Source organism: Musca autumnalis, unplaced genomic scaffold (genome assembly GCF_047663935.1).
Source record: "Musca autumnalis isolate F117 unplaced genomic scaffold, ASM4766393v1 scaffold_3, whole genome shotgun sequence".
In the NCBI taxonomy this organism is placed as follows: domain Eukaryota; kingdom Metazoa; phylum Arthropoda; class Insecta; order Diptera; family Muscidae; genus Musca; species Musca autumnalis.
In genome coordinates this window covers 228,724,367-228,749,960 of record NW_027411866.1, presented here as the reverse complement: position 1 = coordinate 228,749,960, position 25,594 = coordinate 228,724,367, and the positions used below count along the sequence as shown (strand labels likewise).

The following is a 25,594-nucleotide window of genomic DNA, read 5'->3' as shown; positions in this document are numbered from 1 at the left end:
TTATGTTAATGTACGTGGTCAAATAACAGAGTTATACGCTAATATATCCATAGAAACCCTATTCTAGGGTAGCTTTAGTCAGCAGCCCACCATTTATAGTCTGGCATTAGATGGCAGCTGATTTTAATAATGAATAATCTTAAACCCATGACCTACTTTGCTAAATTATTCCTGAGGTGGGCACTGGTGGGCATCATGACTAAAACCATAGGTCAAATTTAAGTATATGATCGAATTGGCATTACAAAAAAACACTATGAAAATATGCAGCTAACTAGAATTCCACAACACGCGAAAACACAAATTTTTAATGAAAACTAAGCAAATACCTCCTCCTTCAAAATCCACTATAATATTTTGTTATACGTATTGGTTTCGCGATATTTTGAATATATTTACTTGCACATAAAATATAGGTTGCACTTACAACAAAAAATATTAGTCAAATGTTCCGACTTTTGAAGCTATTCTTAAGAAGATCGCGTTCGAATAAAACAAAAACTAATATATTTTTAAAAAGATCCATGTCATAGCTGTCATTGTTGCCAGATGTTGTACCAAAATTTTAACATTCATTTTTTTATTTTTGGCCAATGGGTGGATCCACTGTGCACTGGTCTAGTGTATTTTAAGAGCTTGTCATTATTTTGGGCTTTTACACTGGTTGTTTGTGTGATTACGGGGCTCATGATTTGTTTTATTTCGTTGTTGCTGCCGATAAGATATGAAGATAGGCGTTGTGTCGCGTCACTTATAACGAATCAATTGCATTTGTCATATCGCAATAAAGTTCTGCAAAATCAAAAATACATCAGTTGTGATTTGATTTTCGACGGGCGCGAATTACAAAACTTACATCGAAATCAAAGCGAATCACTAAATTTTTAAATAATGATAAATAATCGACACGAAATCCAATTGGCCCTGTTGCAGAGTCTTTTGGTTATTTTGTTGTGTATTTTTCCTCCGAGCAATGCAAGTAAGTGAATCAAAACAAATTAATTCATTGTCATTACAAAGTGTTGGGCAAGGTGTTGATTAAAGTGTTAACGTCTTAACTGAGTGATTGTTTTTGTGATTTCTTAACGCTTTGATAGTTTGGTTAACACGGGTATCAGAGAATGTTTCGTTTTTTTTTCCTAACATAGTGTGTCTAAGATACGAAATATACTAAGAGTTATATGAGAGAGTCGTTTATGATTTGTTTACTTTTGTTTATGGTATTCACTCTGTATTTTCTGTTTAGTTTAACGGCTCTGTTGAGCATTAATCTTTTACTCAGAAATGATGTTCCCCTCTACTAATGAAGAGAGACGGAGAGTCAGAAATTGACTTCGATTACCTTTTCTGGTATTATTTTTTGTCGGAATATGTAAGTGTGAATATTTATGTATGTGTGTTATTCTGGATGAGAGAACATTTGTTTAATTAATTTAATTAATTTGATGAGACATTTATTGTTTGATGCGTATGAGTAATGTGCCATATTTTGGACCTTGATTTATTATATTGATCATACGCTCTTATGGTGGGTTAATAACTTCGCTTGAAAAACGAAATATGCGAAAAATATTTTTAACAATCTAATCATTCATAGAGTCAATAAATGTTCTGTACGTAACGAGGAAATCTGTCAGATAGAACAGGTCAGGACGTAACTCCATGCTGTTTTATAAATTTATAACACGTTTACTGATAAAGTAAAACTGCACATTTCACAAATATAACCAGTAAGGAAAGGATCAAAGTCGGACGGGGCCGACTATATGATCCCCTACACCTGTGTGAATAGGTAAAATATATATGGGAATCCAAATGTGAACAGATTACGATATAATTTGAAACATATATTTCTAGACCAAAAACCGTCACACATTCCAAATTTCATCAAAATTAGACATACATAGCTCTAAATATATGTATATGGGAGCTATATCCAAATCTTATTTCTAGACCAAATTAAGTCACACATTCCATATTTCATTGAGATCGGACATATATAACGTGTTTTGTGCACGAAATACCAAAAATCGGCCAAAAATATATATGGGAGCTATATCCAAATCTGAACCGATTTTGATATAATTTGGCACATTTATTTCTAGACCGAATTCCGTCACACATTCCAAATTTCATTGAGATCGAACATATACAACGTCTTTCGTGCACCAAATATCAAAAATCAGCCGAAAATTTATATGGGAGCTATATCAAAATCTGAACCGATTTCGATATAATGTGGCACATTTATCTATAGACCTAATTCCTTCACACAATCCAAATTTCATCAAAATTGGACAGATACAGCGTGTTTTTGGTGCACCAAATACCTGAAATCGTCCGAAAAATCTGAACCGATTTTAACCAAAAGCAATGGCGTTCTTCAATAGGCTAAAAAATGATCTTCCCCAATTCCATATCGAACAATAAATGCGACATGCATAAATCGACTCAGAAAGTGATTCTATGTATATCCCTAGAAGGAACTATGGGTCTATCTTTTTTCCTTAGGCATGTTACATACAAATGCATAATACACATAATACCCTTACCACAGGGTGGTGTAGGGTATATAAATAGCAATATTATTTTACGAAAGATCATAATTATTAAGGGGTTATGGGGCTTTTACAAGAAATCTTTCAAATATTTTCACAAGATTTTGTTTTCATCTGATACATTACACCTTAAGCTACGAGTATTTTCGGAATTGTTTCTTGAAAAATACAGTGGTGTGAAAAATAATAAGGACAGTGACATTCACAACTTTTGGTCGCTCCTAAAATGTATAAAATGGAAGAATTTGCGATGGAAATTTGTTTTTGAAAATGTACATGTATTGCAATAAGAAATCCCGTTACGATTTTGTTTTCTTTCTGTTTAGTTTTTATACAAAACAAATATTTTTCATAAAATCCGTGATTTCTGCTTTGAAAAATAATAAGGACAGTTTTTCGTTTTAGTACAAATAAATTGATATTATTTTTTTGTGATTCTTTCCTGTAAGTAAAACATTAAAATTAATTAATTTCTATTCATTAAATGTTAAATCTACCGGTATTTTTCAGTTTTTCTTTGCAAATATGGGTAAAAATACGCATTGTTATCACGCTACTCGAGAAATCATTAAATTGTTTACATAAAGAAGGAAATTCATACAGAATAATTACAGAAAAAGCTTAGAATCTTTAAAAACACTGGTGGAGGATGCAGCTAAGTGAACTTCAAAGATAAAAGTCGTAGCAGAAATCCAAAAATTGCTCCTGTAATAATAAATGCGTTATTCGATGATTAAAAAAGATCCTTTTACCACACCTTTACAAATAAAAAAACTACTTAAATATTAATTTTGACTTATCAACAACTCCTAAAACACTCTGTGGTGGCCACATTAGAGCTCACAGTGTCAGAAAAGTATCATTTTAATCGAAAAATTATACACTTCCCACGTAGTGGTGTAGGGTATAAAAATATTCAGCAAATAATACAGGTTGCTAGAAATCACATCGCTTGGTCTAAGAAAAATTGCGTACCATTCTTTAGTCTGATGAAACCAAATATATTTTTTTGTTCCGATAGAGGAGTTTATCAGGTTTGAAAACCTAAAAATCAATAATATAACCCAAAATATACTCTGAAGGCGGCTAAATAGTGCAGAGGTAACAGCATGGTGTGGGGCTCATTTTCTTACTATGCTATGGGGTCTCTATACAGTATTCAAAGTGTTTTTGAAATCACCAGATTACATTGAAATTTTGAAAAAAAATAATTCTTCCGTGTGCTGAAGGGGGTGTGCCTCTCAAATGAGTCTTCAGCCAGGTTAATGACCCAAAACTGACGGCAAAATGAAAAAAAGGTGTTCCAGGATAATTAAGTTAAGTTCTTAGAATGGCCCATACAATCCCTTGATTTGAACCCGATTGAAAATTTTTGTGGAATGAACTTAAAAAATCAAGCAGGGGAAAGTGTCCATCAAATTATGGCGACCTTTGGCAGCTTATACAGGTTGCGCAGGACGCGATACCAGTAGAGAAGTGCCAAAATTTGGTCGACTCGATGCCCAGACGATGCGCTTCCTTTTTAGAAAACAAAGGATCGTCTACAAAGTATTAATGACACTGAAACACTTTATCTACCATTATTTAGTAAGAACCTGCATTAATTTCATTCAAATTTGGTCCTTAATAAAAGATGTCATGAAGTGTCCTTATTATTTTTCACACATCAAACTACGACAATTCGCATAAAATATAAAAGATAAATAAAATATGGTTACAAGCAATCAAAATATTTTTATAATACTTTTCTTAACATGTTAAGAAAACAATTAATTTTATAAACTAATGTAATTTTCACTTTTTTAGTCAGTTTTCAATGTAGTCTTGGTTATGGATTGAAGTGTCCTTATTATTTTTCACACCACTGTATTGCACCAATGTTCTGACATCAGCATATGTTTTTGTGGGATCATTAAGAACCTAATAATCTAGAACTTAAGCGAAGCGGAATTAAAAATGTACATTTTTAAAAAATTGGGAACTGTCAAATTAAACGTTTCGATATCATCTACAAAAAAATTTATAGGTTTTTCGCCATAAATCCGTCAAAAAATTGTTTTAAATTTTGTTTTTGCTTAAGTGCATGCTTTATGTATGTAAAACTAGCAAATTGCCCGCTACTTGGTATGCGGAAAGACTTGTAAAAAACAAATAAACAATATTTAATATGAAAATGACGAACACTGAAAATTTTGTTACATTTAATCAATATTAAATTTTATTTAAATACTGTCCGTACCACTTAAGTTCAATTTAAAAAAAAATCAGCCGCATCTCATCATTACACATCAACAGCGAGCCACATTTTTTGAGACATTTTAAATAAGTGGTTTTTGGCATCAGTAGGTAAAACATTCTTGTAAAGAAATAAACCCAAGATTAATTATACCCTCAGCCTTTAGGATAAAGAGGGTATTTACACTTTGATACGACCAAAAATGTGCCTCATCGAAATAATGGTTTTAGACCCCAAGTATGTTTGTACGATATCCGTTTCAGACAATTTTGAGTAGATCTAGCAATGTCCGTCCGTCTGTCTCTCTCGAACGGATCAATCGATTCGGTTCAAATTTTGGGTATCGAAATATTTTGTCCAGATTTGATTTAAGTTCGAAGATATTACTAAAACAAGATACGTTTAGGATAATAGTTGATTTTAACTTCACATTATATCTGGTATATCTATGGCATAAAAAATTTAAGTTAAACATTACAAATTTCTAACATTAATCCACCACACCCCTATCATGGCGTAGGCGCCCCACCCCTTACATATTTCATAATATTACTATATTGACATTTGTAATTGATTTTTTCATGCGAATTATTTGGATTTATAATCTTCAGTAGTTGTCTTTTAACGGCATAAAATATGTTTTTGATATCACAAAAGGTAAAGAAGATATCACATAACATACCTACCATAATTATTTTTCCCAATACCTTGAAAACACAAAACCGCATGCGTCCGCTATCATACCTATGACACAACTGCCAACTTTTGGGAGATGGTAGACCTACATTAAACTCACAATTTTTCCTTTAACGGATTTTTTCTATCATTTATAGTTTGCGAGAAAATCGGCGATGGCGTAGCCGCCCCAGTGGCGAAGGCGCCCCATGTTACCATATACATATGTTTGATTTCGATGAAATATGGAATATGGGACTGAATTCGGTGTGAATAAATGTGCCAAGTTACATCAAAATCGGTTCATATTTGGATATAGCTTCCATATATATATTTTCGGCCGATTTGACTTATTTGCGGAACCAAACACGTTTTATACGTCCGATTTTGATGCAATATGGAATGTGTGACTGAATTCGGTCTAAAAATAAATGTTCCAAATTATATCGAAATCGGTTTAGATTTGGATATAGCTCCCATATATATTTTCGGCCGATTCTGTTCATTCGGTAAGCGCTTTGTTCAAATTTCCAAATTTGAATAAACTAAATAAAGAACCATTGACGTAGGGGATGGAAGATACCAAGCAACGGTCCTGACCGGTTTTAACATGGCAAAGCCCAGGATTTATCTTGGTACCTCTTTCGTCTCAAGTGGACACTGACCTCCCCGTGGTGTCACCTGGGGAACTGCCTTTAACACCCGTTAAAGGTAGTGAGCTAACATGTGCCGCGCGTTCACTCATAAGAACGTTAAAAACTTGGGTTTGGGCGTCGGGTTAGTAACCCTCCCCTAGAAAAAACAGCCTACTATGAAAAAACGAAAGAAAAGAAAAACAAACCCCTCTAAAGTTGACGAACCCCGCAGACGTTTTAAGGACCATGATCTGCGAATCTGTACCTGTAGTGCGATTCTCTAACACATTTTTTGAGTTACCGACAAAAATCGGTAACATTAAAACGCAAAATTATGAATGAAAAGTTCAAATAAAAGTTGACAACATTGTTGCTATCGGTAGAACTTTACGACTACTTTTTATTGGTAGCTAACTTACCGAATAATATCGTTAACTACCGAAATTATAAGCATTTTAATTTTACCGACATTTGTCGGTAACTCAAAAAATGAGTTAGAGAATCGCACTACTGGAATGTTCGCACTCTTTATAGAGAAGGTGCAGTCTTCGCATTGGCAGACGTACTTGAAAAGTACAAGGCCGATATTACTGCCATACAGGAAGTACGATGGATTGGGAAAGGCGTAACAACAACACCTAAAGGTGACGCACTGTATTATAGCTGCCATGACGTAAAGCATGAGTTTGGTTGTGGATTCGTAGTTAGTCGGAGACTAAAACATCTGGTATCCAGCTTCACCCCAGTGAATGAAAGACTTGCTGCAATTCGAATAAAAGCTAAATTCTTCAACATCAGCTTTATTTGCGCTCATGCTCCCACTGAAGAAAAGGACGAACAGACCAAAGATATATTTTACGAGCGCTTAGAAGAAACATATGACCGTTGCCCTGCCCATGACATTAAAATCATTCTAGGCGATTTTAATGCCAAAATTGGAAAGGAGAATATCTTTGGCCCAACAGTCGGGAAATTCAGTCTACATAGTGAAACATCAGACAATGGAATGAGGCTGATAGACTTCGCAGCGGCAAAAAAACATGGTAGTTAGCAGTACCAGATTTAAGCATCTCGATATTCATAAGGGCACTTGGCTGTCTCCAGACCAAAGAACAATAAATCAAATTGTTCACGTTGTGATAGATGGAAGACATTCATCGAGCGTGTTGGATGTACGATCGTTCCGAGGAGCAAACATAGATTCGGACCATTACCTCGTTTCAGCAAAGGTACGTACCCGTCTAAACGTTGCAAATAAAGCACGGACAGACACAACACGAAAGTTGGACATCGCCAAGCTGCAAACACAACAGATAGCCACAGCATATTCCACTCAACTGACCCAATTGCTTAATGATAGCGCTTCTCGTCCCGATAACATATCAGCACAATGGCAAAATATTGCCCACTCCATGCAAACAGCCGCAAAATCAGTACTTGGATACCAGAGACCTCCACCAAAGAATCCGTGGTATGACCAGGAGTGCCGTGCTGCTACCGAAGAAAAAAAATGCGGCATATAGGGCTACTTTACAGTCAGTCGCAACGCGTAGCGCACGAGAGAGGTATCGGGAGAAAAGGAGAGAGGAGAAACGTCTTTTCCGCAGGAAAAAGAGAGAAATGGAAAAGAGGGAGTGTGAACAAATGGAGATGTACAGGAGACAGAACGAAGTCCGAAAATTCTACCAAAGAGTGAAGCATCAAACTGATGGCTTTGGTACAGGAATATCCTCCTGTAGAGATCAACAAGGTAATTTGGTAACTGATACAGATAGTGTGCTCAGGATATGGAAAGAACATTTTTCCAAACTGTTGGTATCCGATAGCAGTGAAGACGGCGAAGATACCACAGATCCAATCCCAGATGATGGTATTGAATGTATACCGCCCAGCCAAGATGAGGTAAGGACAGCAATAAACCGGCTGAAGAAATAAGGCGGCAGGAGCAGATGGCCTACCAGCCGAGCTGTTCACAACCGGAGGCGACACGCTGATAAGGTGTATGCATCAGCTAGTTAGCACCATCTGGCAGGAAGAACGCGTACCCGACGATTGGAACGTGAGCATCCTATGTCCAGTCCACAAGAAGGGTGATAAGACTGTGTGCTCCAATTATAGGGGCATAAGTCTGCTCCCTATTGCATATAAGATAGTATCTGGCATATTGTGTGAGAGACTAAAGCCTATGATCAATGAAATTATTGGACCCTATCAGTGCGGCTTTAGACCTGGCAAATCCACCATTGACCAGATATTTACCTTGAGACAAATCCTGGAAAAAACCCAAGAAATGCGGATCGACACCTTCCATCTTTTCGTCGATTATAAAGCAGCATTCGACAGCCCTATACGTTCAAAGGTGTTCCAAGCCATGTCTGATTTTGGTATTCCTGCAAAGCTCATTCGACTTTGTAGAATGACATTAACTGAGACGAGATCCTCAGTTAAAATTGGAAAGAACCTCTCCGAAGAGTTTACTACCAAAAGAGGTTTCAGACAAGGAGACGGCCTGTCGTGTGATCTATTTAACATCCTGCTGGAAAAGGTCATACGAGACGCGAAGGTCAAAAGAAATGGAACGATATACACGAACAGCCACATGTTACTGGCTTATGCCGACGACATTGACATCATGGGTCGATCGGTAAAGGAAGTAACTGACACCTTTGCAAAAGTCGAAAGAGAATCTGCTAAAGTTGGTCTGGCAGTAAACGGCGTAAAAACCAAGTTGATGGTATCGACGCGTAATATGTCCATAAACACAGCACCATCTGTGAATGTTGGTACCTATAATTTTGAGGTAGTAAAGGACTTCGTCTACCTCGGCACCGCCATAAACACAACAAATAACATCAGTTGTGAAATACGAAGAAGAATAGTGTTGTCTAACAGATGCTACTTTGGGCTGAATAAGCAGTTTAGGAATAAAGCCACCTCTCGTCAAACAAAAATAACACTGTACAAAACACTGATACTACCCGTGCTAATGTATGCTTCCGAAGCATGGGTACTTGCTCAAGCAGATAAGGCAGTGCTTTGTGTGTTTGAGAGAAAAATTCTTCGAAAGATCTACGGGCCAATCTGTGTTGACGGCGAATATCGGCGTCGTATGAACATCGAGCTGTATCAACTATACAATGACATCAATATAGTTGAACGAATCGAGATACAACGATTGCGATGGCTAGGCCATGTTATAAGAATGAGTGATGATGAACCCGCTAAAAATGCGTATTAATTCGGGCCGCATGGAGGTTCTCGCAGATCTGGAAGGCCAAAGCTTCGTTGGAGCGAACAAGTGAAACGAGATATCACAAAGCTACATATCCCAGATTGGGAAAATACAGCAGCAAACAGAGAGGATTGGAGATTTTTTCTTAGTTCGGCTTATGGAACAAATGTTCTGTAAAAGGCCAGCTAAGTAAGTAATCTTCAGTAGTTGTCTTTTAACGGCATAAAATATGTTTTTGATATCACAAAAGGTAAAGAAGATATCACATAACATACCTACCATAATTATTTTTCCCAATACCTTGAAAACACAAAACCGCGTGCGTCCGCTATCATACTTTTGGGAGATGTTAGACCTACATTAAATTCACAATTTTTCCTTTAACGGATTTTTTCTATCATTTATAGTTTGCGAGAAAATCGGCGATGGCGTAGACGCCCCAGTGGCGAAGGCGCCCCATGTTACCATATACATATGTTTGATTTCGATGAAATATGGAATATGGGACTGAATTCGGTGTGAATAAATGTGCCAAGTTACATCAAAATCGGTTCATATTTGGATATAGCTTCCATATATATTTTCGGCCGATTTGACTTATTTGCGGAACCAAACACGTTTTATATGTCCGATTTTGATGCAATATGGAATGTGTGACTGAATTCGCTCTAAAAATAAATGTTCCAAATTATATCGAAATCGTTTTAGATTTGGATATAGCTCCCATATATATTTTCGGCCGATTCTGTTCATTCGGTAAGCGCTTTGTTCAAATATCCAAATTTGAATAAACTAAATAAAGAACCATTACTGTTCTTTACCAAACAACTTATACGCCCTGTGTTATTTCTTTTTCTACCCACTTCTGCCAAAACTGCAACCGGAGGAAAATATTTTGATATCCACGGAGTAATTTTCTATGCAAAACACAGCAGTAAATCCAGCATTCTTCCCTCCAGAGATACCCATATCTGGCATTTTCAGAATGTGTGACAGAATTTTGTCTAGTAATAAGTGTACCATATTATATAGAAATCAGTTCAAATTGATATATAAGTCTCCTAAAAATCATATAGTCGGCCCCGCCCGTCTATGATCATTTCCTTACTGGTTTTTTTGTTATAACAGTATTGAAGCAATCCATATTTTAGTAATTACAATTTTATGCCCTCCACGTTTCAGTAGTAATAGTTTTAAAGCATTTGTACGTAATTGTAATTGTGAATTTGTAACTTATCCTCTTTTCTATTGTGATTGATTTATTGAATTTTAAAGTTAATTGATAAAATACAACCATGTAAATTATTTATTCTACTACTCTTGTAAAACAACTCATTATTGTCCATTACTACTAAAATAAAAATACTAGACGTATTTGCCGCTTCTCATAAGCAGTACCTAACTAAAAGAAAATTCAATAAAATCGCTCTGTTGTTGATTTACAATCTAACGCGTTACATACCCATCATATAAGATCACAAGGGGTGATCTGCATTCAAACACGTTATGTAACTACCAGATAAGATCACAATGAGACAAAATGCTCCTCCGGCAGTCTATACCAATCCTCCCTTGTGTTTTCATGTACAATCTACACCAGAGATTGTTATAGTAGTTTATATGGTTTATGTTCGTTTTTCTGCTTAATATGGATCTGGGTGTATCTCCAGTTCTACGTATTTGCGTGTTTTATATGGGATGTAACCACAGATCTACTGGAGTTAATTGAGTAAGTCTGGAAGGGCAGTTGAAAAGGTGTACTGTATTATGCGGGTCTTTGCCGCATGCGGGACAGATATTTTGCACGGTGTCATCGGTAATTACCCTATAAGAATTTAGATGGCTGCACTATTCCGAACGTAGTTGAGCGAAACAAACTCGGGTTTGTCGTGGCGGCTGACGTCCTCAGCTGCGACATATGGGAAATGTTCTTCGAGGACCGCATTCAAACGATAGTAGTTTATGCATCTGCAACTGCATCCAGGTGAATGCTATTTAAACCTGCTTGCTAAGCTTGTTGATCTAAGGGTTCTCATGTGACGTTGGACCTCTCTTTCTGAAGATCCCTCCTGGAATGCCTGGGTGGGGGGTCTTATTCATGGGTGTCTTATAAAGATGCATTGTAATAAAACTTTTATAGCTGTAAACATAAAAGAAAATATACACGTGTGTACATAAAAACACAAACTTCATATCTATTGAATCGCTAAAATGGCTTTAAATGCGGATGAAAAGATCGAATCTATTACGACCTCACTTGAACCAATACAAATATAATTACTAAGACCTTAGGCAGTGAAGTGTTATTTGTTTACTATATACATTATTGACGGACATCTAATAGTTGCCACTCGATATAGCTGGAAAGTGTGCACGAAGTACTCATTTAAATCAATATTTAAAGCTTTTTTGTAAATATTGATAAGTTTATTTTAATAAACACAATTGCAACATGACATAGCAAATGATTATATATATAGTTTTTTAAGGGTTCTTGAATCAAGCATCTATTTTTAGAGCTTACTTACCTCCGTACTTAAGTAACCATCTAGAGAACACGTGTACTTACTTACTTAGCTGGCCCATTACAGAACATTTGTTCCATAGGCCGAACTAAGACAAGATCTCCATTCCTCTCTATTTGTTGCTTCGCACTCTGGAATACCGCGCCTTTTCATCTCATCATCCACTTGTTTGCGCCATCTATTCCTTGGCCTGCCAATTCTGCGTGCACCGCCAGGCGGTCCGTATTTATACGCCTTTTTAGCGGCTTCATCATCGCTCATTCGTATGATATGGCCTAGCCAACGCAATCGCTGCATCTCGATACGTTTAACAATATTAATGTCGTTGTATAGCAGATACAGTTCGTGGTTCATGCGACGTCGATATTCACCGTCAACGCAGATTGGTCCGTAGATCTTTCGCAGAATTTTTCTCTCAAACAAAGCACTGCTATGTCTGCCTGCGCAAGTACCCAGGCTTCGGAGCCAACACGTGTGCAAATCTAAAAAAATTTCATTCCTCTTCATTTGTTGCTTTGCTTTTCCATTTTGGAATGCCGCATTTTTCGATTCTTCTTCCACTTGTTTACTCCATCGAAGACTTGACCTTCCAGTTCTGCGTGTACAGTATTTATACACCTTTTTAGCGGGTTCTTCATCGCTCATTCTTGGACATGGCCCAGCCTACGCACTTGTTGTATCTCGATATATTTCACTATACTGATGTCGTTGTACGCAGATTGGCTCTTAGATCTTTCGAAGAGTTTTTCTCTCAAACACTCCAAGCACTGCTTTATCTACTAGCGCAAGTACCCATGCTTCCGAGCCATACATAAGCACGAGTAATATCAGCCTTTTGTAAAGTGTAACTTTTGTTAGACGAGATGTGGCTTTGTTTTTAAACCACTTACTTAAGCCAAAGTAGCATCTGTTGGTCAATACAATTCGTCTCCATATTTCACAACTGATGTTGTTTCTTGTGTTTATGGTGGTGCCGAGGTAGACGAATTTTTAAACTACATCAACATCATAGGAACCAACTTCAACAGTTGGTCCGAGCTCAATGGACGCATTGCGCTTCGACACCATCATCATGGTCTTCTCGCAGTTTACCGTCAGACCCATTATTGCAGATTCTCCTTTGACCTTCATAATGGTATCAGTTACTGCTTTTACTGATCGACCCATGATGTCTATGTCATCAGCATAAGCAAGTAACATGTGGCTATTGTTGTAAATTTCTTTTAACAGCTGCATCTTGTATTACCTATTGCAGCAGAATGTGGAATAAGTCACACGAAAGTCTGTATTCTATGAAACCTCTTTTGGAACCAAACTCTTCAGGGAGGTTCATTCCTATTTTAACTGAGAACCATGTATAAGTTAATGTCATCTTACAAAGCCGAATGAGCTTAGCGGGGATACCAAATTCAGACATGGCTTGGAATAACATAGAACGTAGCAGATTTTGGAATGCTGATTTATAATAGTAGGTGTCGATCTGCATCTCTTGGGTCTTTTCCAGGATTTGCTGCAGGATAAATATCTGGCCAATGGCAATGCAATTGGTAAGTTTTTGCAGATTCTGAAACTACAATGTTCATAGATAAGAAAAAATAAAAAATATCGCCGGAGGGCTTTTTAAATAAATTTTAAGTTGGCAGTTTTTAAGGGTTTTTAGGTTTTCACGATTTTGCTTAGAAACCGCAAGTCCTATCAAAATTGGACTAAAGAAAATGTTGTAGCTATAAACATTTTCTATAAGATTGACCATTATGGCATTCTCGTCGGTTTTACCGTTTTTGAGATATAGAAGTTCAAATTGGGACAATTCAAATTCAATTCTGTATCGCCCCCTTATAAAACAATGTCATGACTTCAAATTCCCAACTTAAATTTATATATCTAAAAAATGGTACAACCTAGGAAAAGTTACATAAGCCAGTCTTGTAAGGAATTTTCACAGCTTTAAGATTTTCTCAGGTTCCATATCGATAAGACTCGCCGCATTCAAGAAAAATCGCAAAAAACTAACAAAACAAGTAAAAAAGTATCAGTCGGCTTTGCCGACAGAGATATACCCTCAGCCTGTGCAAATTGAAACACTTTTTTTCACAAAAAACTTATGTATTTAGGGGGTTACAAAATGTTGGTCGTATGAACCGACAAAACTGTTGATTAGGATTAAAGTTCAAAATTTTTGCGGAAAAGGTACTTAAAGGAATGGACCGACACAGACCATGGGGGTGCCATAGGGGTTTTTTACACCCTTCGGGATGTTTTCTCAAGAAGTATGGACTTGCCCCTGAAACAACTTTTACTTTTTTTACCTGAAGGAGTGGACCGATATGGCTTATCTACGAACTTAAACTAATTTTGGAAACAATATTACGAAGGCCAAATTTTAGTCGGAATCGGCATTTCCGTTCGAGAATTATCTTGCGCTTCCACCCATAAACATGGTGTCATAGGGTTTCTTTTTTCAACTTTCAGGCTATTTTTTCAGGAAGTATCGACTTGCCCCTGAGGAAACTTGTACCTTCGTATAAGGGACAGTGAATACAAGATGTTACAACAAAAACCAAGGCGATTCGAGAGCAGGTCCTAAACTGAACTTTTCCGAAATTTTGTGTGGGAGGTACTCGAAGGAGTTTACCGATTGAGTCCATATTGGAACCTCATCTAAGTCTGGTAGAAATTTCATAATGTGCAAAGTATGGACCAAATCGTTTACTTCCTTCAAGAGTTATCGTTCGCACAAATTTTCCGAACATTTTCGAAATTTTGTAGGGGAGGTACCAGAAGGAGTGGACCGATATAATCCATCTTTGAACTTGAACTAAGTTTGGACAAAATATTACGAAAGCCAAATTTTGGACCGAATCGGCAGATCCGTTCGAGAGTTATCTTGCGCTCCAACCACTACACACGGTGTAATAGGGTTTTTTGTAACTTTCAGGCTATTTTCTCAGGAAGTATGGACTTGCCCTTAATGAAACTTACAGCATCATATAAAGGACAGCGAATACAACTTGCGTAAACAAAAATCAAAGAGATTCGAGACCAGATACTAAACCGAACTTTTCCGAAATTTTGTGTGGGAGGTACCCGAAGGAGTGAACCGATTGAGTCCATATTGGAACCTCATCTAAGTTTGGCAGAAATTACACGATGTGCAAAGTATAGACCAAATCGGTTATTCCCTACAATAATTATCGTGCCCACAAGTTTTGCCACAATTTTTTAATATTTGTGGGGGAGGTACCTGAAGGAGTGGACCTATAGCCCATCTTCGAACTTAAATCGAATTTGGACAAAATATTTCGATACCCAAAATTTGAACCGAATCGATTGATCCGTTCGAGAGTTATCGTGCGCACCAGCCAGACAGACAGACGGACGGACATTGCTAGATCTACTCAAAATTGTCTGAAACGGATATCGTACAAACATACTTGGAGTCTAAAACCATTATTTCGATGAGGCACATTTTTGATCGTATCAAAGTGTAAATACCCTCTTTAGCCTAAAGGCTGAGGGTATAAAAACCTTAAAATGTAACCTGAGTTTCTTTATCTCAAAAATGATACAACCTGGGAACAAATCATAAAGGTGATTCCTCTAGAGAATTTTCACAGCTGCAACATTTTTCTTAGCACCATTTCGATAGGACTTGCGGTTTCCAAGCAAAATCGTGAAAACCTAAAAAACACCAAAAAATGTGAATTTTGACCGCAATTTATTTAAAAATCCCTACAGCGATTTTTTCTTGTTTTTGGATTTTTCTCATCTATGAACATTGCTGTTTCAGAATTCACAAAAACCCTGTGTAAGCGGTTTTCATTAAAAGTTAGTTAAGGCGCACCCTTCATGACATTGTTTTATAAAGGGGCGATACAGTCAGTGCAATTTGAACTTCTATATCTCAAAAATGGTAAAACCTACGAAAATACCATAAAGTTAAATCTTGTAGAGAATTTTGATAGCTACAGCATTTTCGTTAGTTCCATTCTGATAGGACTTGCGGTTTCCAAGCAAAATCGTGAAAACATAAACAACCCCTAAAAATGTCAACGTGAATCGCGATTTATTTAAAAAGCGCTCCGCCGATTTTTTTTTTGTTTTTTGTTTTTTTTATCTATGAACATTGTAGTTTCAGGATCTGCAAAAACTTCCCAGGTACAAGCACCTTCCATTTAAATATGTTTCAAAAGCACCGTGATGCCCCTGTAGTTAAATCTCACAGTCTTATCTCCTTCTTTTGTACGGGACACTTGATGCTCAGGTTCCAATCGTCTTCCAGATGGTGGAGGAACGTAAGTCTTCCTAATAGCTGATGCATACACCTTATCAGCGTTTCGCCTCAGGTTCTGAACAGCTTGGCTGGTAGACCATTGCCTCCTGCTGCCTTGTTATTCTTCACCCGGTTTATTGCTGTCTTTACCTTCTTATCTTATCTTCTGCTATTGGATCTTTGGTATCTTCGTGGTATTCGCTAGTATTGGATACCAACAATTTGCTCTTTCCATATCCTGAATACACCATCTTTATCAGTTACCAAATTACCTCGCTAGTACTATCAGTTTAGCTACAGATTATTCTGTAGCCCTATATGCCGTATTCTTCTCTTCGGTAGCAGCTAGACATTCCTGGTCATATCCTGTGATATTTGGTGGAGGTGTCTGGAATTTAAGTATGGATTTTGTGGCTATTTACATGTGGTGGCCAAATTTTGAAAAATTACCGGGACGAGGAATGTTTTGATTAAGCTATTGGGCCAATTGAGCGGAATGTGCTGTGGCTATATGTTGTGATCGCAGCTTACCGATGTCCGACTTCCGTGTTGTGTCCGTTAGTAATTTATTTGCTACGTTTAATCGGGTACGTACCATTGCTGGAAAAAGGTGGTGGTCGTGGTCTATGTTTGCTCCTCGGGACGATCGTACATCCAACATGCTCGAAGAATGTCTTCCATCTATCACAATGTGATAAATTTGATTTATTGTTTATAATGGTCTGCAGACAGTCAGGTGCTCTTATGAATATCGAATGCAAAAATCTCCAACATTAGCTTTATTTGAGCTCATGCTCCCGCTGAAGACAAGGGCCAACAGACCATAGATACATTTTACGAGTGCTTAGATGAAAAATATGATCGTTATCCTGTCCATGCCATTAAAATTAATCTAGGCGATTTTAATGCCAAATTTGAAAAGGAGAATACCGTGAAACCTCTGACCATCAAATGAGGCTGATAGACATCAGTACTTCAGTTTGCTTTTGGCCTCCGGGGGGTCATGAGCTCAAATAAATTTAGCTTTTTTATCCGTTTTGCAACAAATCTTTCATCCACCGGGGTGACACTGTTTTAATGTTTGTTTTAACCTCCGACTAACTGTAAAACAGCAACCAAACTCATGCTTTATGTCAAGGCAGCTTTAATACATTGCGTCATCTTTGGGTGTTGTTGTGTAATAACGGCCTTGTATTTTTCAAGAACATCTCCCTACGCACTTTCTATATAAAGAGACCGAACATTCCAGCTACAGATCATGGTCCTTAAAACGTTTGCGGGGGTTGCCAGCTTTAGAGGGGTTTGTTTTTCGTTTTTTTAGGGGGAGTTTTTTAAAGGAGGGAGTTACTAATACGACGCCCAAAACCATGTTTTTGAAGTGAACGCGTTGCACATGTTAGCTCACTACCTTTAACGGGTGTTAAAGGCAGCTCTCCAGGACACACCACGGCGAGGTCAGTGTCCACTTGAGATGAGAAAGGGACCAAGATAAGCCCTGAGTTTTGCCATGTTAAAGCCGGTCAGAACCGTTGCTTGGTATCTTTCATCCCCTACCTCATTTAATTTATAAAATCAGGGACGTATTATTGTTTTTTTGTGCGATCATTTTATGTTTTTCTTTCAGGTACTTTATCAGCAGATATTACCGTAAATGCCTCGAAACCATCTATGGAATCGAAAATCATTGGAGGCACTCCACTTTCGATCAATAATGCCAAATATCAGGTCTCATTGCGTTTGGTGGCATACGAAAATTCTCGTGGCTTTGGATATGGACATGCTTGCGGAGGAACCATTATTACACAACGGGTTATACTGACAGCAGCACATTGCTTCATAAAGTAAGTGAAAACATTTTAATCTCAATTTTCTTTCAATATTAAAATTGTCCAAACCATTTTGATTGTTTAGCTACAACACTGATCCCCAAACCAATCGCACAGCTGGAGAATTTAAAGTTGTAGTGGGCTCTAGCCAATTATATGTCAAAGAAGCCAATATGTTGCAATATTATGTTCAGGAGATTGTTAAGCATGACGGCTTCGATACCACAACTAATATAAATGATATTGGATTGGTATTCATTAATGGCTATATACCATGGAACTGGCCAACAGCACAGGCGATACGTTTAAATGATGTCATATTGAATTTTGATGCACCCTGCAATGTCAGTGGTTGGGGTAGAACTGAAATGGTGAGTACCATCATGATTTCTTATGATGCAACAAGGATTCCATATTCTTAAAACTTTTCTCTTTTATAGGGTCTTGTACCAAACAATCTTTTATATGTTGAAGTACACAGCATATCCTATACAAATTGTGATGCTGCCTACGGTAACATACCACTTAACATGATTTGTGCTGGAGATTTTACTGCAGGTGGTGTTGATGCTTGTCAAGGTGATTCAGGCGGTCCCCTGATCTGTGCCGATCGGCAAGTGGGCATTGTTTCGTGGGGCATTGGCTGTGGCCAAGCCTACAATCCTGGTGTATATACAAATGTCTCGTTCTATTACGATTGGATTGTTGAGAAAAACAGCACATTTAATTATAATTTGTACAAGAATAGTTCGGGGAATTTGAAGTTTTCATACATTCCTTTTATAATAATATTAAGTTTTCTGTTATTTTTTAGACAGTGATAGCAAAATAGTTTAAGAGAAACGAATTTAAATGAATTTAATTGAAGAATTTAAAATTAGGCTAACCAAACGTCGTTGTTTTGATCGTTCGACTCGAATGTGATAAACTGAAGTATTTTAAACATTTACCAATAGAACAGAAATATATTTTTTAAAATTAGCAGATATGATGATCAAAGGTGGATATTTTATTGAATTTGTAAATATGTTTATATGTATGTAAATAGTTAAGAGGAATTATAGAAATTGTTATAAATCTTTGATTATCAACAAATAAAATTGAGATAGTACGTTTGTTTGTTTCTTTGTGCCTTATAGACTCAAAAACCGCTGAACCGATTTTCCTGAAACTTTTAGGGTACATTGCTACATCGCCTGAAATGAAAAAAGCCTATATATATTTTTTTAAATTCCGCATTGATCTGGAGATATAGCATCAAAAACGAAAAAATAGATTTTGTATGCAAATATCTTTATAACTGTTACAGATACAATCTCCAAATTTGGTATATGTGAAGGAAATTGGGTTAGAAATAAATTCCCCATAAATATATTTTCGGCCGATTTTCTGTATTTTATGTACCAAACACGCTATGTATGTTAGGTATTCTATAAAGCAGAGGACCTAAGTTGAGGTTTTCTATAGAATAGAGGACCTCAATTGAGGTCTTCTAGATAATAGAAGACCTCAGTTAATGTCCTCTATAGATTAGAGGATCCAGTTGTGGTCTCCTATAAAATAAAAGACCTCAGCTGAGGTCTCCTAAAGAATGGAGGATCTCAGCTGAGGTCTTCCATAGAATAGAGGACTTCAGTTGCGGTCTTTTATTGAATAGAGGACTTCAGTAGGGTGTCTTTTATAGAATGGAGAACCTCATTTGAGGTCTTCTATAGAAAAGAGGACTTTAGCTGAGATCATCTACAGAACCTCAGTTTAGGTATTTTATAGAAATGAAGGCCTCAATTGTGATCTTCCATAGAATAGTGGACCTCAGTTGAGGTCTTCTATAGAATGGTGGATCTAAGTTTCAGTCTTCCAGTTGAGGTCTTCTATAGAATAGACGACCGCAGTTGAGGTCTTTTGTAGAATACAGGCCCTCTATTGTAAAGAAGATCTCAACTGAGGTTCTCTATTCTAAAGAAGACCTCAACTGAGGTCCTCTATTCTATAGTAGACCTTAACTGAGGTCCTCTATTCTATATAAGACCTCAACCGAGGTCCTCTATTCTATAGAAGACATAAACTGAGGTCCTCCATTCTATATAAGACCTCAACTGAGGTCCTCCATTCTATATAAGACCTCAACTGAGGTCCTCTATTCTATAGAAGACCTCAACTGAGGTCCTCTATTCTATAGAAGACCTCAACTGAGGTCCTCTATTCTATAGAAGACCTCAACTGTGGTCCTCTATTCTATAGAAGACTTCAACAGAGGTCCTCCATTCTATAGAAGACTTCAACTGAGGTCCTCTATTCTCTAAAAGACCTCAACAGAGGCCTCTGTTCTATTGAAGACCTCACCTGAGGTCCTCTATTCTATAGAAGACCTCAATTGAGGTCCTTTATTCTATAGAAGACCTCAACTGAGGTCCTCTATTCTATAGAAGACCGCAATTGAGGTCCTCTATTCTACAGAAGACCGCAACTGAGGTCCTCTATTCTATAGAAAACCTCAACTGAGGTCCTCTATTCTATAGAAGACCTCAACTGAGGTCCTCTATTCTATAGAAGACCTCAACTGAGGTCCTCTATTCTATAGAAGACCTCAATAGAGGACCTCAGTTGAGGTCTTCTTTAGAATGGAGAACCTCAGTTGGGGTCTTCTATAAAATAGAGGACCTCAGTTGAGGTCTTCTATAGAATACAGGACCTCATTTGAGGTCTTCTATAGGATAGAGGACCTCAGTTGAGCTCTTCTATAGAATAGAGGACCTCAGTTGAGGTCTTCTATAGAATAGAGGACCTCAGTTGAGGTCTTCTATAGAATAGAGGACCTCAGTTGAGGTCTTCTTTAGAATAGAGGACCTCAGTTGAGGTCTTCTATAGAAAAGAGGACCTCAGTTGAAGTCTTCTGTAGGGTATCTATAGAACAGAGGACCTCTATATATATTTACTAGAGGACTTTAGCTGAGGTCATCTACAGAACCTCAGTTTAGGTATTTTATAGAAATGAAGGCCTCAGTTGTGATCTTCCATAGAATAGTGGACCTCAGTTGAGGTCTTCTATAGAATGGTGGATCTCAGTTTCAGTCTTCCAGTTGAGGTCTTCTATAGAATAGAGAACCGCAGTTGAGGTTTTCTATAGAATAAAGACCTCAGTTGAGGTCTTCTATAAAAGAGCGGACCTGAGTTGAGCTATTTTATAAGATAGACGAAATCAATAGATGTCTTCTATAGAATAAAAGACCTTAGTTGAGGTCTTCTATAGAATGGAAAACCACACTTTAGGTCTTCTTTAGAATAGAGAACGTCAGTTGAGGTCATCTATAAAATAGAGGAACTCAGTTGAGGTCTTCTATAGAATAGATGAGATCAATTAATGTCTTCTATAGAATAGAGGACCTCAGTTGAGGTCTTCTATAGAATAGAGGACCTCAGTTGAGGTCTTCTATAGAATAGAGGACCTCAGTTGAGGTCTTCTATAGAATAGAGGACCTCAGTTGAGGTCTTCTATAGAATAGAGGACCTCAGTTGAGGTCTTCTATAGAATAGAGGACCTCAGTTGAGGTCTTCTATAGAATAGAGGACCTCAGTTGAGGTCTTCTATAGAATAGAGGACCTCAGTTGAGGTCTTCTATAGAATAGAGGACCTCAGTTGAGGTCTTCTATAGAATAGAGGACCTCAGTTGAGGTCTTCTTTAGAATAGAGGACCTCAGTTGAGGTCTTCTATAGAATAGAGGACCTCAGTTGAGGTCTTCTATAGAATAGAGGACCTCAGTTGAGGTCTTCTATAGAATAGAGGACCTCAGTTGAGGTCTTCTATAGAATAGAGGACCTCAGTTGAGGTCTTCTATAGAATAGAGGACCTCAGTTGAGGTCTTCTATAGAATAGAGGACCTCAGTTTATGTCTTCTATAGAATAGAGGACCTCGGTTGAGGTCTTCTATAGAATAGAGCACCTCAGGTCTGCTATAGAATAGAGGACCTCAGTTGAGGTCTTCATTAGAATAGAGAACCTCAGTTGAGATCTTTTTTTTTCAATAGAGGGCTACAGTTTAGGTCTTCTATAGAATAAAGGATTTCAGATGAGGTCTTCTATAGAATAGAGAACTTCTGTTGAGGTCTTCTATAGAATAGAGGACCTCTGTTGACGTCTTCTATAGAATAGAGGACCTCAGTTGAGGTCTTCCTATAGAATGGAGGACCTCAGTTGAGGTCTTCTGCAGAATAGAGAACCTCAGTTGAGGTCTTCTATAGAATAGAGGACCTCAGTTGAGGTCTTGTATAGAATAGAGGACCTCAGTTGGGGTCTTCTATAGAATAGAGCACATCAGTTGAGGTCTTCTATAGAATAGAGCACCTCAGTTGAGGTCTTCTATAGAATTGAGGACCTCAGTTGAGGTCTTCTATAGAATAGAGGACCTCAGTTGAGGTCTACTATAGAATAGAGGACCTCAGTTGAGGTCTTCTATAGAATAGAGGACCTCAGTTGAGGTCTACTATAGAATAGAGGACCTCAGTTGAGGTCTTCTTTAGAATAGAGGACCTCAGTTGAGGTCTACTATAGAATAGAGGACCTCAGTTGAGGTCTTCTTTAGAATAGAGAACCTCAGTTGAGATATTCTTTACAATAAAGAGCCACGGTTTAGGTCTTCTATAGAATAGAGGATTTCAGATGAGGTCTTCTTTAGAATAGAGAACCTCAGTTGAGGTCTTCTATAGAATAGAGGACCTCAGTTGAGGTCTTCCATAGAGGTCTTCTATAGAATAGAGGACCTCAGTTGAGGTCTTCTTTAGAATAGAGGACCTCAGTTGAGGTCTAGGACCTCAGTTGAGGTCTTCTATAGAATAGAGGACCTCAGGTTTATTGCTGTCTTTACCTTCTTATCTTATCTTCTGCTATTGGATCTTTGGTATCTTCGTGGTATTCGCTAGTATTGGATACCAACAATTTGCTCTTTCCATATCCTGAATACACCATCTTTATCAGTTACCAAATTACCTCGCTAGTACTATCAGTTTAGCTACAGATTATTCTGTAGCCCTATATGCCGTATTCTTCTCTTCGGTAGCAGCTAGACATTCCTGGTCATATCCTGTGATATTTGGTGGAGGTGTCTGGAATTTAAGTATGGATTTTGTGGCTATTTACATGTGGTGGCCAAATTTTGAAAAATTACCGGGACGAGGAATGTTTTGATTAAGCTATTGGGCCAATTGAGCGGAATGTGCTGTGGCTATATGTTGTGATCGCAGCTTACCGATGTCCGACTTCCGTGTTGTGTCCGTTAGTAATTTATTTGCTACGTTTAATCGGGTACGTACCATTGCTGGAAAAAGGTGGTGGTCGTGGTCTATGTTTGCTCCTCGGGACGATCGTACATCCAACATGCTCGAAGAATGTCTTCCATCTATCACAATGTGATAAATTTGATTTATTGTTTATAATGGTCTGCAGACAGTCAGGTGCTCTTATGAATATCGAATGCAAAAATCTCCAACATTAGCTTTATTTGAGCTCATGCTCCCGCTGAAGACAAGGGCCAACAGACCATAGATACATTTTACGAGTGCTTAGATGAAAAATATGATCGTTATCCTGTCCATGCCATTAAAATTAATCTAGGCGATTTTAATGCCAAATTTGAAAAGGAGAATACCGTGAAACCTCTGACCATCAAATGAGGCTGATAGACATCAGTACTTCAGTTTGCTTTTGGCCTCCGGGGGGTCATGAGCTCAAATAAATTTAGCTTTTTTATCCGTTTTGCAGCAAATCTTTCATCCACCGGGGTGACACTGTTTTAATGTTTGTTTTAACCTCCGACTAACTGTAAAACAGCAACCAAACTCATGCTTTATGTCAAGGCAGCTTTAATACATTGCGTCATCTTTGGGTGTTGTTGTGTAATAACGGCCTTGTATTTTTCAAGAACATCTCCCTACGCACTTTCTATATAAAGAGACCGAACATTCCAGCTACAGATCATGGTCCTTAAAACGTTTGCGGGGGTTGCCAGCTTTAGAGGGGTTTGTTTTTCGTTTTTTTAGGGGGAGTTTTTTAAAGGAGGGAGTTACTAATACGACGCCCAAAACCATGTTTTTGAAGTGAACGCGTTGCACATGTTAGCTCACTACCTTTAACGGGTGTTAAAGGCAGCTCTCCAGGACACACCACGGCGAGGTCAGTGTCCACTTGAGATGAGAAAGGGACCAAGATAAGCCCTGAGTTTTGCCATGTTAAAGCCGGTCAGAACCGTTGCTTGGTATCTTTCATCCCCTACCTCATTTAATTTATAAAATCAGGGACGTATTATTGTTTTTTTGTGCGATCATTTTATGTTTTTCTTTCAGGTACTTTATCAGCAGATATTACCGTAAATGCCTCGAAACCATCTATGGAATCGAAAATCATTGGAGGCACTCCACTTTCGATCAATAATGCCAAATATCAGGTCTCATTGCGTTTGGTGGCATACGAAAATTCTCGTGGCTTTGGATATGGACATGCTTGCGGAGGAACCATTATTACACAACGGGTTATACTGACAGCAGCACATTGCTTCATAAAGTAAGTGAAAACATTTTAATCTCAATTTTCTTTCAATATTAAAATTGTCCAAACCATTTTGATTGTTTAGCTACAACACTGATCCCCAAACCAATCGCACAGCTGGAGAATTTAAAGTTGTAGTGGGCTCTAGCCAATTATATGTCAAAGAAGCCAATATGTTGCAATATTATGTTCAGGAGATTGTTAAGCATGACGGCTTCGATACCACAACTAATATAAATGATATTGGATTGGTATTCATTAATGGCTATATACCATGGAACTGGCCAACAGCACAGGCGATACGTTTAAATGATGTCATATTGAATTTTGATGCACCCTGCAATGTCAGTGGTTGGGGTAGAACTGAAATGGTGAGTACCATCATGATTTCTTATGATGCAACAAGGATTCCATATTCTTAAAACTTTTCTCTTTTATAGGGTCTTGTACCAAACAATCTTTTATATGTTGAAGTACACAGCATATCCTATACAAATTGTGATGCTGCCTACGGTAACATACCACTTAACATGATTTGTGCTGGAGATTTTACTGCAGGTGGTGTTGATGCTTGTCAAGGTGATTCAGGCGGTCCCCTGATCTGTGCCGATCGGCAAGTGGGCATTGTTTCGTGGGGCATTGGCTGTGGCCAAGCCTACAATCCTGGTGTATATACAAATGTCTCGTTCTATTACGATTGGATTGTTGAGAAAAACAGCACATTTAATTATAATTTGTACAAGAATAGTTCGGGGAATTTGAAGTTTTCATACATTCCTTTTATAATAATATTAAGTTTTCTGATATTTTTTAGACAGTGATAGCAAAATAGTTTAAGAGAAACGAATTTAAATGAATTTAATTGAAGAATTTAAAATTAGGCTAACCAAACGTCGTTGTTTTGATCGTTCGACTCGAATGTGATAAACTGAAGTATTTTAAACATTTACCAATAGAACAGAAATATATTTTTTAAAATTAGCAGATATGATGATCAAAGGTGGATATTTTATTGAATTTGTAAATATGTTTATATGTATGTAAATAGTTAAGAGGAATTATAGAAATTGTTATAAATCTTTGATTATCAACAAA

The 25,594-nt window shown here is 37.5% G+C and overlaps 2 protein-coding genes across 2 annotated transcripts; both read left to right on the top strand.

The window, feature by feature from the left end:
* The first annotated feature begins 790 nt into the window (after nucleotides 1-790).
* On the top strand, nucleotides 791-19,069 carry LOC141399074 (trypsin eta-like). The gene is made up of 4 exons (XM_073977137.1): nucleotides 791-979; nucleotides 17,759-17,975; nucleotides 18,046-18,331; nucleotides 18,401-19,069. The coding sequence occupies exons 1-4, from the start codon at nucleotides 892-894 to the stop codon at nucleotides 18,779-18,781; spliced, it is 972 nt and encodes a 323-aa protein (XP_073833238.1). The 5' UTR covers nucleotides 791-891; the 3' UTR covers nucleotides 18,782-19,069.
* On the top strand, nucleotides 18,987-25,594 carry LOC141398451 (trypsin eta-like). The gene is made up of 4 exons (XM_073975734.1): nucleotides 18,987-18,996; nucleotides 24,298-24,514; nucleotides 24,585-24,870; nucleotides 24,940-25,594. The coding sequence occupies exons 1-4, from the start codon at nucleotides 18,987-18,989 to the stop codon at nucleotides 25,318-25,320; spliced, it is 894 nt and encodes a 297-aa protein (XP_073831835.1). The 3' UTR covers nucleotides 25,321-25,594.

Excerpts from the sequence above, each read along its gene's own strand:
- LOC141399074 (XM_073977137.1), top strand. The coding sequence starts at position 892 with ATGATAAATAATCGACACGAAATCCAATTGGCCCTGTTGCAGAGTCTT. Across the intron at positions 17,976-18,045 it reads GCAGCACATTGCTTCATAAA|CTACAACACTGATCCCCAAA; the intron begins GTAAGTGAAAAC and ends TTGATTGTTTAG. Across the intron at positions 18,332-18,400 it reads GTTGGGGTAGAACTGAAATG|GGTCTTGTACCAAACAATCT; the intron begins GTGAGTACCATC and ends TCTCTTTTATAG.
- LOC141398451 (XM_073975734.1), top strand. Across the intron at positions 24,515-24,584 it reads GCAGCACATTGCTTCATAAA|CTACAACACTGATCCCCAAA; the intron begins GTAAGTGAAAAC and ends TTGATTGTTTAG. Across the intron at positions 24,871-24,939 it reads GTTGGGGTAGAACTGAAATG|GGTCTTGTACCAAACAATCT; the intron begins GTGAGTACCATC and ends TCTCTTTTATAG.